A 14,195-nucleotide genomic window follows, 5' to 3' on the forward strand; every position below is an offset into this window, starting at 1 on the left:
TCATGCATTGCTGGACATCGGAGTGCATTTGGGAAAATTAACAAACAGTGAAATTCACAACTAATCTTGGAGGAACTGTTGGGCAAAGTTCACAGCACAGAATCAGATAAGCTATTTGCTGTTTTAAGTCTGTCCAAGAGAAAGGCTGCAGTAGTGAGTATAGTGGATTCTTTCTTGATTATATGTTTTTGGAGATAAGTCTCTTGATTAAACTTAAAATATAAGACATAGCTATTAATTTAACCTGGGGCAGTGTTTGTAGAGGAATAAGCCGGTGTTATTTTCTGGGTCTGTAGATTGTGAAGGAGCAAAAATGGCCTTTGCAGTGATATGTACTTCTTGGTAGATGTGGGAGTTTAAAGAGAGTTTAAGGGTTACTACGGATTATATCTGCCATAAATGCTGTTGGATGTGAATCTTATCGGATCAATTGGAGAGACAGATCGAAGTGATGAGGAATTTGCAACAGTATGTGATGGATGGCAGTTATAAGAAGGGGGGAAAGTCTCAGACACAGTCACATAGATGGGTTAACTCCAGGAAGGGTGAGAGAGGTCGGCACCTAGGGCAGGAGTCTTTTGTAGATATACCCATTTCAAACAGGTATGCTGTTTTGGAAAATGTAGGGGGTGATGGATTCTCAGGGGAACATTGCACGAAAAGCCAAGTTTCTGGTACTGAGACTGGCTCTATGCAATGAAGGATATGCCGGCTTCCAAGAGATGAATTGTGTTAGAGGATTCTGTAGTCAGAGGAGCAGACAGACGTTTCTGTGGCCAGCAGAGAAAAAGCAGAATGGTGTGTTGTTTTCCTGGTGCCGGGATCAAGGACGTCTCAGAGACGTCACGCAGAATGCTCTCACAGGGGTGAGGGGCCAGCAGGAGTTCATTGCCCACATTGGAACCAATGATATAGGAAGGGAAAAGGTTGAGATTCTGAAGGGAGATTACAGAGAGTTAGGTAGAAATCTAAAAAGGAAGTCTTCAAAGGTAGTAATATCTGGATTACTCCCAGTGCTACGAGCTAGTGAGGGCAGGAATAGGAGGATAGAGCAGATGAATGCATGGCTGAGGAGCTGGTGTATGGGAGAAGAATTCACATTTTTGGACCATTGGAATCTCTTTTGGGGTAGAAGTGACCTGTACAAGAAGGACGGATTGCACCTAAACTGGAAGGGGACTAATATACTGGCAGGGAAATTTGCTGGAACTGCAATGGAGGATTTAAACCACTAAGGGGGTTTTGGGGGTGGGGGGGTAACCTAGGGAGATAGTGAGGAAAGAGATCGATCTGAGACGGGTACAGCTGAGAACACAAGTGAGTCAAACATTCAGGGCAGGCAGGGACAAGGTAGGACTAATAAATTAAACTGCATTTATTTCAATGCGAGTGGCCTAACAGGGAAAGCAGATGAACTCAGGGCATGGTTAGGAACATGGGACTGGGATATCATAGCAATTATGGAAACATGGCTCAGGGATGGGCAGGACTGGCAGCTTAATGTTCCAGGATACAAATGCTATAGGAAGGATAGAAAGGGAGGCAAGAGAGGAGGGGGAGTGGTATTTTTGATAAGGGATAGCATTACAGCTGTGCTGAGGGAGGATATTCCCAGAAATACATCCAGCGACTTTGTTTGGGTGGAACTGAGAAATAAGGAAGGGATGATCACCTCACTGGGATTGTATTATAGACCCCCAATAGTCAGAGGGAAATTGAGAAACAAACTTGTAAGGAGATCTCAGCTATCTGAAAGAATAATAGGGTAGTTATCGTAGAGGATTTTAACTTTCCAAACATCAACTGGGGCTGCCATAGTGTTAAAGGTTTAGATGGAGAGGAATTTGTTAAGTGTGTACAAGACAATTTTCTGATTCAGTATGTGGATGTACCTACTAGAGAAGGTGCATAACTTAACCTACTCTTGGGAAATAAGGCTGAGCAGGTGATTGAGGTGTCAGTGGGGGAGCACTTTGGGGCCAGCGACCATAATTCTATTTGTTTTAAAATTGTGATGGAAAAGGATAGACCAGATCTAAAAGTTGAAGCTCTAAAGTGGAGAAAGGCCAATTTTGACAGTATTAGGCAAGAACGTTCGAAAGCTGATTGGAGGCAGATGTTCACAGGTAAAGGGAAGGCTGGAAAATGGGAAGTCTTCAGAAATGAGATAACAAGAATCGAGAGAAAGTATATTCCTGTCAGGATGAAAGGGAAGGCAGGTAGGTATAGGGAATGCTGGATAACTCAAGAAATTGAGGGTTTGGTTAAGAAAAAGAAGGAAGAATATGTCAGGTATAGACAGGATAGATCGAGTGAATCCTTAGAAGAGTATAAAGGACGTAGGAGTATACTTAAGAGGGAAATCAGGAGGGCAAAATGGGGACATGGGATAGCTTTGGCAAGTAGAATTAAGGAGAATCCAAAGGGTTTTTACAAATATGTTAAGGACAAAAGGGTAACTAGGGAGACAATAGGGCCCCTCAAAGATCAGCAAGGCAGCCTTTGTGTGAAGCCACAGAAAATAGGGGAGATACTAAATGAATATTTTGCATCAGTATTTACTGTGGAAAAGGATATGGAAGATATAGACTGTTGGGAAATAGATGGTGACATCTTGCAAAATGTCCAGATTACAGAAGAGGAAGTGCTGGATGTCTTGAAACGTTTAAAAGTGGATACATCCCCAGGACCTGATCAGGTGTACCCGAGAACTCTGTGGGAAGCTAGAGAAGTGGTTGCTGGGCCTCTTGCTGAGATATTTGCATCATCGATAGTCGCAGGTGAGGTGCCAGAAAACTGGAGGTTAGCTAACGTGGTGCCACCGTTTAAGAAGGGTGGTAAAGACAAGCCAGGGAACGATAGACCGGTAAGCCTGACCTCGGTGGTGGGCAAGTTGTTGGAGGGAATCCTGAGGGATAGGATGTATACGTATTTGGAAAGGCAAGCACTGATTCGGGATAGTCAACATGGCTTTGTGCGTGGGAAATCATGTCTCACAAACTTGGTTGAGTTTTTTGAAGAAGTAACAAAGAAGATTGATGAGGGCAGAGCAGTAGATGTGATCTATATAGACTTCAGTAAGGTGTTCAACAAGGTTCCCAATGGGAGACTGATTAGCAAGGTTAGATCTCATGGAATACAGGGAGAACTAGCCATTTGGATACAGAACTGGCTCAAAGGTAGAAGACAGAGGGTGGTGGTAGAGGGTTGTTTTTCAGACTGGAGGCCTGTGACCAGTGGAGTGCCACAAGAATTGGTGCTGGGGCCTCTACTTTTTGTCATTTACATAAATGATTTGGATGCGATCATAAGAGGTACAATTAGTAAGTTTGCAGATGACACCAAAATTCGAGGTGTAGTGGACATCGAAGAGGTTACCTCCGATTACAAGAGGATCTGGACCACATCGGCCAATGGACTGAGAAGTGGCAGATGGAGTTTAATTCAGATAAATGTGAGGTGCTGCATCTTTGGAAAGCAAATCTTAGCAGGACTTATACACTTAATGGTAAGGTCCTAGGGAGTGTTGCTGAACAAAGAGACCTTGGACTGCAGGTTCATAGCTCCTTGAAAGTGGAGTCGCAGGTAGATAAGATAGTGAAGAAGGCATTTGGTATGTTTTCCTTTATTGGTCAGAGTATTAAATATAGGAGTTGGGAGGTCATGTTGCAACTGTATAGGACATTGGTCAGGCCACTGTTGAAATATTGCGTGTAATTCGGGTCTCCTTCCTATCGGAAAGATGTTGTGAAACTTGAAAGGGTTGGGGGATCTGAGCTACTGGGAGAGGTTGAACAGGCTGGGGCTGTTTTCCCTCGAGCATCGGAGGCTGAGGGGTGATCTTATAGAGGTTTACAAAATTATGAGGGGCATGGATAGGATAAATAGACAAAGTCCAGAACTAGAGGGCATAGGTTTAGGGTGAGAGGGGAAAGATATAAAAGAGACCTAAGGGGCAACTTTTTCACGCAGAGGGTGGTACGTGTATGGAATGAGCTGCCAGAGTAAGTGGTGGAGGCTGGTACAATTGCAACATTTAAGAGGCACTTGGATGGGTATATGAATAGGAAGGGTTTGGAGGGATATGGGTCAGGTGCTGGCAGGTGGGACTAGATTGGGTTAGGATATCTGGTCGGCATGAATGGGTTTTACTGAAGGGTCTGTTTCCATGCTGTACATCTCTATGACTGTATGACTTCGAGGGCAAATGGGAGATCCTGGGGTCAAATCCCACTTCATTGAAGTCCCGATAAAAGTCTGCCCATTAGATCTTTGTATGTTAATTTGGTATTAATTAGGGCAGCATGGTAGTTCAGTAGTTAGCACTGCTGCCTCACAGCGCCAGGGACCCAGGTTTGAGTCCAACGTCAGGCACCTGTCTGTGTGGAATTTGCACATTCTCCCTGCGCCTGCGTGGGTTTCCTCCTATAATCCAAAGATGTGCAGATCAGGCGAATTGGCTATGCTAAATTGCCCATTGTGTTAGGTGCGTTAGTCAGGGCTAAATATAGGGTTGTGGAATGGGTCTGGGTGGGTTGCTCTTCGGAGGGTCGGTGTGCACATGTTGGGCTGAACGGCCGTTTCCATACTGTAGGGATTCTAATCTAATTATCTAAGTTAATTGCCTTGAGAAAAGTATCGATATCATACCATGTGCAAATCCCACTGACATCCATTGTGCGATGAGGTATGAAGTATCAGTCACAACTTGAGAGAAAAATTCCTGCAATAACAAAATGCTAACTCAGTTAAAATTGTTACTAATTTTCTCAAAAGAGAAAATATGACATTTTGGTTAATGGTACACAAATATACAAATTCTAATATCATATACTTAAAACATTTTTCTTAAAACTTACCAAATACCTATTTGAGCTGGTTACATTTATCAAAGGAAAATGTAGTTTTATAATGAAATCCACCAGTTTCCTGAGGAAAAAAGAACAAATGGTACACAAATGAAAGTTATGATAAAGCACATACACAAATAAAGACACAACCTTGACCACATAGAAGGACAAGAGTAACAAAACCATCGGGACACCATCACATGCATGCTCCCCTTCAAGCCACAGATCTGACTTGGAACTATCACTACTCAAGAATCCTGCAACTCATTCCCTAACAGCATTGTGAGTGAACCTATGCTCCAAGGACGATGTAGTTCAAAAAGGCAGCTCACTATCACCTTCTTAAAGACAATTAGAGACGAACATGATACGCTATTTCACACATGCCTACTTACCAAGGATGAACAATTAGAAGTGTTTACACGCAGGCAAACAAGTGAGCATGATTTGGACCTTGCTGCCTAATAAGATGGAAACAGATTCACTAGTACATTCAAAAGGAAATTAGACAACTACTTGAAGAATAAACATCTTGCAGAGATATGTTTGAACAACCAAGGAATGAAACCAACTGGATCACTCTTTGAAAAGTCAGTGCAGATTCAATGAGGAAGTAACTTCTTGCATTACTGTATTATTAAATGATACAATGAAGTAATTCATAGTTCAGTTATAAGAACATAAGGAAAGCAACGTCAGACATCATCATCTCGGAGCAATAGCCACATGTACTCCATGATCACAGACTTTGGCCTCTGACATGTGCCAGCCTCTAAGAAGCCCCATTGCAAATCTTCAAACCACTAACAGCACTCTTTTGCACTTCAGTGCTGCACCAGCAACTCATATTTATTGCTGCCACAAGAACACACTGCGCTATGGGGCATATATTCAGCACATGGACTGCACCAGGTTGCATGTCTGGCCTGTTCATTTGCTGTCATAGTGCTCACTCATGCTGAGCCTACCCAGACGCTTACAGCATCCCTGTCTTGCATTGATTGGTCTTGAGTTTTTGCACTTTGCCAGCTCAACCAGATAGAACAGGCTCACAATACTACTGTACTGCTGAGAAATCTTGTGCAGATACACACCAGGAAGCTGGAGGCAAGTGACAGCAGGTGGGGGAGCACGAGCCTTGGTAGGGAATGAGTACAGTAGCAGAGAGAGTGCGAGATATGGGAAAGAAAATTGTGCCATTTATGCTGGTACATTTCTTCGCACATTGCTGTGCATTCTTCCAGGTGGCTTTAACTTGGTCGGGCAATCTGGGAGCAGAAAAGTGTGGCGAAGTGGTCGGCCACTTGAGTAGGGTTGTTTGGTCCCTGTGTCCCAGAGATGTTTCCTGGAACGTTCCTCGAGTTGGTGTCCTATCTCCCTAATACAGAGAAGACCACATCAAGAGCAATAGACGCAGTCGATGAGGTGTTTGGATGTGCAGGAAAATCTCTGCCACATGTGGAACGTTCCTTTGGGGCCTTGGACGGAGGTGAAGGGAGGTGTGGGCGCACGTTTTACATCTCTTGCGGCCGCAAGGGAAAGTGCCAGGTGTTGAGGGAGAGTTGGTGAGGGGCGTGGACCTAACCAGGGAGTTGTGGAGGGAATGGTCTCTGCGGAATATCGATAGGGGTAAGGAGGGAAATATATCTCTGGTGGTGGGGCCTGTTTGTAGGTGGTGGAAATGGGGGAGGCTAATGCGCTGTATCTGGAGATTAGTGGGATGGAAGATGAGGACCAGGGGCTTCTATCCTTGTTGTGGTTGGAGAGGTGGGGCTCAAGGGTGGATGAAGGGAAGTGGAGGAGAGGCGCTGGAGAGTATTGTTGATATTGCTGACCACTTCAACTGCCCCTCCCACTCCACCAAGTACATGCAAGTCCTTAGCCTCCTCCACTGTCAAATCCAAGACACCCGATGCCTGGAGGAAGAATGCCTCATCTTCCGCCTTGGAACCCTCCAATCACACAGCATCAACAGTGATTTCGCCAGTTTCCTTATCGCCCTCCCCCCACCTCATCCCAGATCGAACCCTCCAACTCAGCACCGCCCTCTTGAACGGTCCTACCTGTCCATTTTTCTTCCCACCTATCCGCTCCACCCTCCTCTCCTATCACCATCACATCCCATCTGCATCTACCTATCGCCTTTCCAGCTGCCTCACCTCTACTCCCATACCCACCCTCCTATTTATCTCTCAGACCCCTTCACGTCCACATTCCTGATGAAGGGTGTATGCCCAAAACATCGACTCTCCTGCTCCTCGATGCTGCCTGACCTGCTACACTTTTCCAATGCCACACTTTTTGACTCTGATCACCAGAATCTGTCGTCCTCACTTTCTACCAATCTTGGAGCAGGCTGGCATGGTCTGGTGTTATGGCCTTCTCTGCTGGTATAGGGCAATATTGGCTGACGTTTCCAGGCATTGCTGAGCCCACTAGTTAAAGGGAGACAAAGACAGTTGAATCCAAAAAAATGCCTTTCCACTTACCTGCTGGATTCATTATACCTCTGCTTCAACAAATCCCCAAGAGTAAGGGATGTCAAATCTCCCATACAATCTTATCTTCACAATTTGGAGATGCCGGTGTTGGACTGGGGTGTACACAGTTAAAAATCACACAACACCAGGTTATAGTCCAACAGGTTTAATTGGAGTGTCGCTCCGAAAGCTAGTGTGCTTCCAATTAAATCTGTTGGACTATAACCTGGTTTTGTGTGATTTTTAATTATCTTCACAAGGTCTCCTTGAGCCAACCAAAGTCTCTAATCTCCACAACCTCAGGGCCTAATTTCAGGATCGATACCTTGATCACTCCCTGATCTGGCTGCCCCAGCTTTTCCAGTTCTAAACTTCAACTGTCCATCTCCTGTGCCAGTTAATTCTCCAATGTGGCCAAGTGTTGAAGGCATGCCCATCTTATATCCTTTTAACTTGAAATAAAAACAAAATGTGTTGACAACTCAATAGGTCTGGTAAGATCTGTAGAGAGAGAACAGAGCTCAAGTTTTGAGTTCAGAATCTTCTTTGGAACGAGACACATGCTGGATTTGAAATGTCATTTCTGTTTCTTTTTTCCACAGATGCTGCCAGACCTGCTGAGTTTCTTGAACATTCTGTTTTTTTGTATTTCCAGCATCTGCCTTATTATGCTTTTATTTAAGCCTCTTACCCCAACTGCCTAGAAATGGAAAACAGGCAAAAGAAATGTTTGCCTGGTCCTTCCAGTAAAAAATGAGGTCTGCAGATGCTGGAGATCACAGCTGCAAATGTGTTGCTGGTCAAAGCACAGCAGGCCAGGCAGCATCTCAGGAATAGAGAATTCGACGTTTCGAGCATAAGCCCTTCATAGCAGGGCCTTCGAGAAACTAATTCTTTCAGATTTTTAATCCTGAAATTAGTTCCATGGTCTCCCTATGCTCACTTCAAGCCGATCAGATATCCTAAACTAATTTAGTCCCATTTGCTAGCATTTGGCCCATATCATTCAAACCCTTCCTATCATATATCTTTTTATCAGATGCCTTTTAAATATTGCAATTGTTCCAGCCTTCCCCACTTCCCTAGCAGCTCAATGTCATCAATATTTAGCTCAATGTCTTCAAGGATAGGTTTGATAATAAAACATGTTGCATTTCATGCAGCTGCTTAGCAACAGCAGGAACAATAGCAGGAAGGACAGGGGAAATGGTGTAGCAATGCCTGTGGTTGAAAAGCCACCTTTTCATGTCTGCCAAATTGCCTTAGCAATACCAGTCCCATGCCCCAGGTGTTGCATGCAGTAAACATTCAACCTGCCTCCATTAATTACTTGTTTATGAATACTTTCTTTTACTTACAAGAAAATTGAAGGACACTGAATGGAAGCATCTGCTGGTTACTCATTTTCAATAAGAGTGGTTTCATATAGCGATTATACAGCTGTGAGAGTTTTTTTTAAACAATGGGGCATCTTGGTATTTCTAGCTTCCGATAGGATTGGTTTCCAATAGATTTCCAGTTTATTGCAAAAACTCCTGAAAATAACCAAGTTAAACTAAACTATATATTAATAAACTAAAATTTACTCTTCAGACTTATTATACCACCCAGTCCGATCTGGGCTCAAGAAATCTGCATTGTGTAAAAGTATGCAGAGACCTGATTTCTGATCCTATTCCCACCTTGTATGGTGAACAAGCGCATGTTAGATTTTAGGAACAACAAAAAGGATATTTCTTTAAAAACTACCAAAGCTTTAGAATATATCATTGTTCCTCAGCTGTGAGTCTAATTCTGATTCAATTATGTGGTTCAGTTTCTTGTTAAAAGTAAAAGTTGTGCAAGTAAACTACTAAAGTATGTAGACTGAAGATGGGTAATTTTCTTTGGACTTGCATTGTAAATCAAGTCTTTCATACCAACATTAATGTTAAGACATTACCCAAGATTTCATTTTACTATCTAACTGCAAACTCTATTCATCTGTACCAAGGAAGCACATGTATAGAAGTATTGTGAGGCAAATTCTCTCATTCATTTGTATAACTAATGTACAGATATGTGCTGCATTTTGGAAGGCATTTCAGGCAGGACTTATACAGGACTTAAATAGTAAGGTCCATCGAAGTGTTGCTGAAGAAAGAGTGCAGGTTCATAATTCCTTGAACGTGGAGTCACAGGTAGATAGGAGAGTAAAGAAGGCATTTTGGTAAGCTTGCCTTTATTGGTCAGTGCAATGAGTGTATGTATTGGGAGGTCATATTGTGGCTGTTTAGGACCTTGATTAGGCCACTTTTGGTATATTGTATGCAATTCTGGTCTCCCTGCTATAGGAAGGATGTTGTGATAGTACAAAAAGAAGCCATATAATGTTGTTAGAAAAAGTAGCAAGCCTGAGGCTTGGGAGCATTTAGGAAGGTTGCAAATAGCAAGGATGTTGTGAAATTTGAAAAGGTTCAGAAAAGGTTTACAAGCATGTTGCCAGTATTGAAGGGTTTGAGCTATAGGGAGAGGCTGAATAGACTGGGGTTATTTTCCCTGAATGTCGGAGGCTGAGGGGTGACCTTATAAAGGTTTATAATATCATGAGGGGCAAGGATAGGGAAAAATAGACAGGGTCTTTTATTTGGGTGGAGGTGATCAAAACTAGAGGACATAGGTTTAAGGTGAGGGGGAAAGATTTAACAGGGAGCTAAAGGGCAACTTTTTCATGCAGAGGGTGGTGCGTGTATGGAATGAGCTGTCAGAGGAAGTGATGAAGGCTGGGACAATTACAATATTTAAAAGGCATCTGGTAAAAAGTATATGATAGGAAGGGTTTAGAGTGATATGGGCCAAATGCGAGCAAATGGGACTAGATTAGTTTAGGATATCTGGTCGACATCGCTATGATCCTATAACAGCAGAGAACCAATCAGATTCTCAAGGTTGGCCAATTTATAGAGTCATTAAGAGTCAACCAGATTGCTGTGAGCCGTGAATAGCCCAGAACAGATAAGGATGACAGATTTCATTTCCTAAAAGACATTAATGATTTTTAAAACAACAATTGTTTCATAATCACCATTATTGAGTTTACAAACTTTCAAATTCAGATTTAACTGAATTTAAATTCCATCAGTTTCCATAATGTAATTTGAACTCATATCCCAAGCGCTTATCCTGGACACCTGGATTACTAGCACAATATTACCAATATGCCATCATCTCTCAGTGAACCAGATGAGTTTACTGTAATCAATAACACTGCATGGCACCTGTTGGGGTTACCCATGTGTGAAGAGAATTGTTAGTTGAGGCAGCAGTTTCCAGTCAGAATCATAGGCTCATGCTCATGGTGATCAGAAAATATAAAGTGACTTATAGGAATCTTAGTGGGAAAGAGAAAGCTTGTTCTTTAATAAAGTGTTGAAGGAAAAGTCTGATCCCACCATAATCAAAGACTTTTAAGTGATTGCCATTACATATTACACATGTCAGTGTACTGAAATTTTAAGTGCAACTAATAAACAACTTTAACGAATTTGCTGAATTCGGTCAGAAGTCACATAACACCAGATTACAGTCCAACAGGTTTATTTGAAATCACAAGCTTTTGAAGCACTGCTCCTTTGTTTGGCAATAGCTTAGTTTCATGTGATTTCTGACCTTCTCCACACCAGTCTAAAACCAACACTTCCACATCTTAGTTGAATTTCTTTACACATATGGCTGTAGACCGGCAAAGTGGCACAGTGGCTAGCAATGCTGCCTCAAAGCGCCAGAGACCCGGGTTCAATTCCTGCCTCAGGCAACTGTCTGTGTGGAGTTTGCACACTCTCCCAGTGTCTGTGCGGGTTTCCTCCAGGTGCTCTGGATTCCTCCCACAGTCCAAAAAATATGCAGGTTAGGTGAATTGGCCATGCTAATAGTGTTAGGTGAAGGGGTAAATGTAGGGGAATGGGTCTGGGTGGATTGCTCTCCGGAGAGTAGGTGTGGACTTGTTGGGCCGAAGGGCCTGTTTCCACACTGTAATTAATCTAATCTAATCAAATATTAGGCAGAAGACCCCATCCCATTAGCAGAGGGGAGTGAAGGACGAATGGTATAAACACCAAGGACTGAATGACCTATAACAAAGGATATACTCAGATAACCTTGTGAAAGGACACAGGAAAACAGAAAACTTTGTAAGTGGGCAAATGCAAAATATCGCTTAGTTATATGACCTTGGGAAAATAACTGCAAGTTCACAGAGTAACAAACAGCGAACACTTAGCTAGCAAATGTCCTGGGAGCGGCATAACGGCCAGAATGGTAGCAAACACTGATGTCAAAGTTGCTTATAACCATTGTAACACAGACGTCATTCGGAAAGGGAGCGTGTTCTAGAGACCACTCCCACAATGTGAGGTAAGGAGCTCCAAATAAAGATTGAGCTGTCAAATTTCTTGTTAGTACGTCGCATTGTTTCTGCCTGCTCCCGCCCCACAGAACCATCTCTTCCGACTTTGACTCAGTCATTTCTCCCCGGTCCAGTCCATATCCATTTACATCTGTGATTCCTCTGACGTTTTACTCCAGTTTCAGGATTTCCAGTTTGCTGGCTCCAGCTGCCTCTTTACCATCTACATACAATTCCTTTATACCTCTATCCTGCATCAGGATGGTGTCAGGGCTCTCCAGTTCTTCCTGGAACAAATACCCATCGACCACCAGCCTCCTCTGCCTTGACAGGCTCATCATCCTGAATAACTTACCTTTCAACTCCTCTCATTTTCGTCAGGTTAGACATGTAGCCATGGGTACCCTCATGCTTTCCTGTTATGCCTGTCTCTTTCTGGGGTATATGGAACATTCTTTGTTCCAGTCCTATTCTGGACCCCATCCACAACTCTCTTTGATATGCCGATGATATCATCAACGCTGCTTCCCTCTCCTGTTTGGAAGTGGAAAAGTTTATCAATTTCGCTTCCAATTTCCATCTCACCCTCACTTCCACCTGGTCCATCTCTGACACCTTCTTTCCCTTCTTCAACAACTGTTTCCATTTCTGGGGATAGGCTGGTCACTAGAAACCCACCGACTCTCACAATTAATCAGAGGAAGTGCTGGAGGCTGGTACAACTACAACATTCAACTGGATGAAGATATGAATAGGAAGGGTTAAGAGGAGTATGGACCTTGTGGTGGCAAATGGGACTAGATTAATTTAGAATATCTGGTTGGCACTACCAGACACATATTCCCCTCCCCTCCTTTGTGAGCATTCCGCAGAGTCAGTTCTCTCAGGGACACCTTGGTTCACTTTTCCTTCACTCCAAACACTCCCCCAAGGCACCTTCCTCTGCAGCCGCAGAAGGTGTAACATGTGTTCATTCACTTCCTTGCTATTTAATATCCAAGGGCCCAAACACACCTTCCAGGTGAAACAGCGCTTTATGTGCACTTCATACATTCCAGTCCACTGCATTTGTTGTTCACAATGTGGGCTCCTCTCTACTGGGAAAACAAAGCGTAGACTGGGTGATTGCTTCATCGAACCCCTATCAGACCTTAAGACATCTGAGTAGAAATTAGACTATTCAGCCCATCGATTTTGCTCCATCATTCAGTTAAGAACCTATCTTTCTCAGTCTCAATGATGTGGCCACTACAACCTTCTGTGGCAACGAATTCCACAGATTCACTACTCTCTTGCTGAAGAAGTGTCTCTTTCTAAAAGGTCTTCCCTGTATTCTAAGGCTATGCCCTCAGGTCTAGTCTCTCCTAAGAACAGAAACATCTTCCCAACAGCTTCTCTGTACAGGCTATTCAGTATTCTGAATGTTTCAATTAGATTCCTCAGCCTTCTAAACTTCACTATTAACCTAGAGTCCTCAAACATTCCTCATACGTTAAGCTTTTCATTCCTCGATCATTCTTGTGAACCTCCTCTGAACACGTTCCAGGGCCAGTACATCCTGAGATATGGAGCCAAAAACTGTGCACAATACTCCAAATGTGGTCTGTCCAGAGGCTTATAGAGCCTCAGAAGTACATCTCTACAATTATATTCAAGTCCTCTCAAAATAAATGCCATCATTGTATTTGCCTTCCTAACTAGTGACTCAACTTGCAAGTTTACCTTGAGAGAATCCTGGACCAGAATTCCCAAGTCACTTTGCACTTCTGACTTCTGATTTTTCTCCCTATTTAGGAAAGAGTCCATGCCTCTATTCTTCTTACCAAAGTACAGCCATTCTTTGCCACTCTCCTAACCTGTCCAAATTCTTTTGCAGCTGCAAATGTGTTGCTGGTCAAAGCACAGCAGGCCAGGCAGCATCTCAGGAATAGAGAATTCGACGTTTCGAGCATAAGCCCTTCATCAGGAATAAGAGAAAGAGCCAAGCAGGCTAAGATAAAAGGTAGGGAGGAGGGACTAGGGGGAGGGGCGATAGAGGTGGGATAGGTGGAAGGAGGTCAAGGTGAGGGTGATAGGCCGGAGTGGAGTGGGGGCGGAGAGGTCAGGAAGAAGATTGCAGGTTAGGAGGGCGGTGCTGGATGGTGGTAGAACGCTGTCTGTGTGACTAGTGGCCATTGTCTGTAGCATGCTACAGTGTTGTTTTCCTTATTGTTTGTGATATATATTAATGCTATATAAGATAGAGGGGGAGAGATGATAAGCAAGTCTGTGGATGACATAAAGATTGGTTAGTAGTTGACAGTAAGGAAAGAGGTCTTAAGTTACTCAGATGGATTATTCACATAGACAGATCAGTGGCAGATGGAATTTAATGGTGATATGTGTGAAGTGACACACTTTGGAAGAAGTAACAAGACAAATGACCACTCACTGAATGGCTGGACACTAGAAAGCTCAGAGGAACAGATCAATTTTGGGTGC

General features: G+C 43.3%; 1 protein-coding gene across 3 annotated transcripts in view; it reads right to left on the bottom strand.

Moving 5' to 3' along the window:
* The window catches only part of LOC132816125 (protein adenylyltransferase SelO-like), a 97,361-nt gene that overhangs the window by 44,756 nt on the left and 38,410 nt on the right, over window positions 1-14,195 (bottom strand). For all 3 annotated transcript variants that reach the window (XM_060825586.1, XM_060825585.1, XM_060825587.1), the window contains exons 9-10: window positions 4,860-4,929; window positions 4,651-4,723 (exon numbers count right to left, since the gene is read on the bottom strand). In XM_060825586.1, the coding sequence (XP_060681569.1) occupies window positions 4,651-4,723; window positions 4,860-4,929 (143 nt within the window). The remainder of the gene's footprint in view (window positions 1-4,650; window positions 4,724-4,859; window positions 4,930-14,195) is intronic.

This window comes from Hemiscyllium ocellatum, chromosome 5, assembly GCF_020745735.1.
Source record: "Hemiscyllium ocellatum isolate sHemOce1 chromosome 5, sHemOce1.pat.X.cur, whole genome shotgun sequence".
Lineage (NCBI taxonomy): Eukaryota > Metazoa > Chordata > Chondrichthyes > Orectolobiformes > Hemiscylliidae > Hemiscyllium > Hemiscyllium ocellatum.